General features: G+C 28.3%; 1 protein-coding gene across 4 annotated transcripts in view; it reads right to left on the bottom strand.

Moving 5' to 3' along the window:
• Nucleotides 1-567: 567 nt before the first annotated feature.
• The window catches only part of LOC108740970 (sedoheptulokinase-like), a 10,613-nt gene continuing 9,346 nt past the window's right edge, over nucleotides 568-1,834 (bottom strand). For all 4 annotated transcript variants that reach the window (XM_018475519.1, XM_018475518.1, XM_018475517.1 and 1 more), the window contains exon 5: nucleotides 568-905. In XM_018475519.1, coding sequence (XP_018331021.1) covers nucleotides 595-905 — 311 coding nt within the window. In that variant the 3' untranslated portion in view covers nucleotides 568-594. The remainder of the gene's footprint in view (nucleotides 906-1,834) is intronic.

Raw genomic sequence — 1,834 nt, 5'->3', positions numbered from 1 at the left:
CAATGTCCCATCTCTTTCAATTCTTTCCCAGGCACCTTCGCCCTCGTTGTTCCAAAGCATTACACCGTGCATTTGGCCACATATTCCTATTGTCTTAATCTAATAAGTACCAACAATCACACAATTAACTAAACTATATTAAACTTATTGGCAGATGAACCTTTTAATTGTAATAAATGCTGTGTAAAAAATATTAAAAAAATCAAAATTCAGAGCCAAATTTAATTTTGTTTATAATCAAAATTACTTTTTCAATCTTCATACTTTAAAATTATGGCATTGAACTGTGATTACAAAAAGTAAAACAAAATGGAAAGTATTAATTTTTTTAATATTTATTTGTTTATTCATAGAAAAAACAAAATTACCTTCTCAACTTGTATGAATTAATGTAATTGTATGAAATTGTAAATTAAAGAAAAAAAAATTTATTCCCATCTACTTGTTCATTTTTACTTATTTATCATCAGAAAATGTTCAAAGAATTCAATTTGATAAGAAAAAAAAACAAAACTTAGTAATTAAAAAAAAAAGTAAACTTAGTACTTAAAAAGTAATAACAAAAATGTTTATTATGTTGAGAGTAAATTTAAATTATTTACATTTATATTCACAAAACTTACATTGCGGCACGGAAAATCCTAGTTCCATGGTCCACTGCTGTAACATACGAACAAATGCAGCTAATGCATTTCCTCCATTCAAGGATGCAGCCACAGCTATATATTTATCTTCAAAATAAGGGAAATATTCCATCGGAGATGGATGTAAAGAATCACTAGCCTTTGGTTGGAAGTCGTCTACTACAAAAGCTAACTGAGCAGACGTTGATATATTTAAAACTGCATCGTAAGGGCTTTCGATGGTACCTAGCACCGAGCATTGCAAATCTCCTAAAGCAACGCCTTAAAAAAAAATAAACGGTAATAATTTTACATAACCGATGATTTGAAATAACAATAGCTAAATAAAAAAAAACAAGTACAATTAGAGCTAAACTGTATAAAATATATTTACTATATGGGTGATTTGTGAGAACAAAAAATATGTAGAAATGTTGACACGTATTAATAACTGACGAAGTTATTAGCTCTTGATAACATTTGTACTAAATAGAAAAGTATACAAATAATACCCAATTGTGTAGTCCCAAGCTGTTTTAGTNACTTTTCTATTATAATTAAATTTTAGAGTTGAAAAAATTTGGTTTATCGTTGATTTAATTTTTATTTCAATTTGTCATTTCATGATTTTTAGAAAGCTACTTGTTAGATCTCCGGACTAGAACCTCCTGGATAGGTGGATAGTTACCTGTGGGGCCATCTTCAGTAATTATTTTACATTACTCCAGTGGAAAATATATTTGATTTGAGAAATCGAATAATCGCATGGTATAATTCAGGAAACCGTTTTTAAATGCGTTTAACAGTCAATGATGAGAAGATTGGAAGCATGCATCCCAGCTGTGGTAATAATTTTTAACAGTCCTTTTATATTAAAAAACTGTACATGTAATATTTAGATAATAAAATATTGTTACTGTCAGAAAACATCTATCGCCCTATATCTTCGTAACAAAGCGGTTTACTAAAAATAATCAAACGACAAAATATTCTGAAACAACTCAAGGAATAATGTCCTTGCAAAATATAAAACAGTATACATGTTTAAAACACAATATGAATGCATTTGAGCCGGTCAAATACAAAAGATTTTCATTTACGCTTTCCTATGGAGAATTAAAAATGTAATATTTAAAACAGTGTGGTTCGTTTTTATCAAATAATAAACATATATGATATATGTATGTATACACATACTGGGAATATAAATA

The sequence above is a fragment of the Agrilus planipennis genome, unplaced genomic scaffold (assembly GCF_000699045.2).
Source record: "Agrilus planipennis isolate EAB-ADULT unplaced genomic scaffold, Apla_2.0 scaffold309, whole genome shotgun sequence".
NCBI lineage: Eukaryota > Metazoa > Arthropoda > Insecta > Coleoptera > Buprestidae > Agrilus > Agrilus planipennis.
The sequence above is the reverse complement of the archived record's forward strand: the minus strand, read 5'-3'. Positions and strand labels throughout refer to the sequence as shown.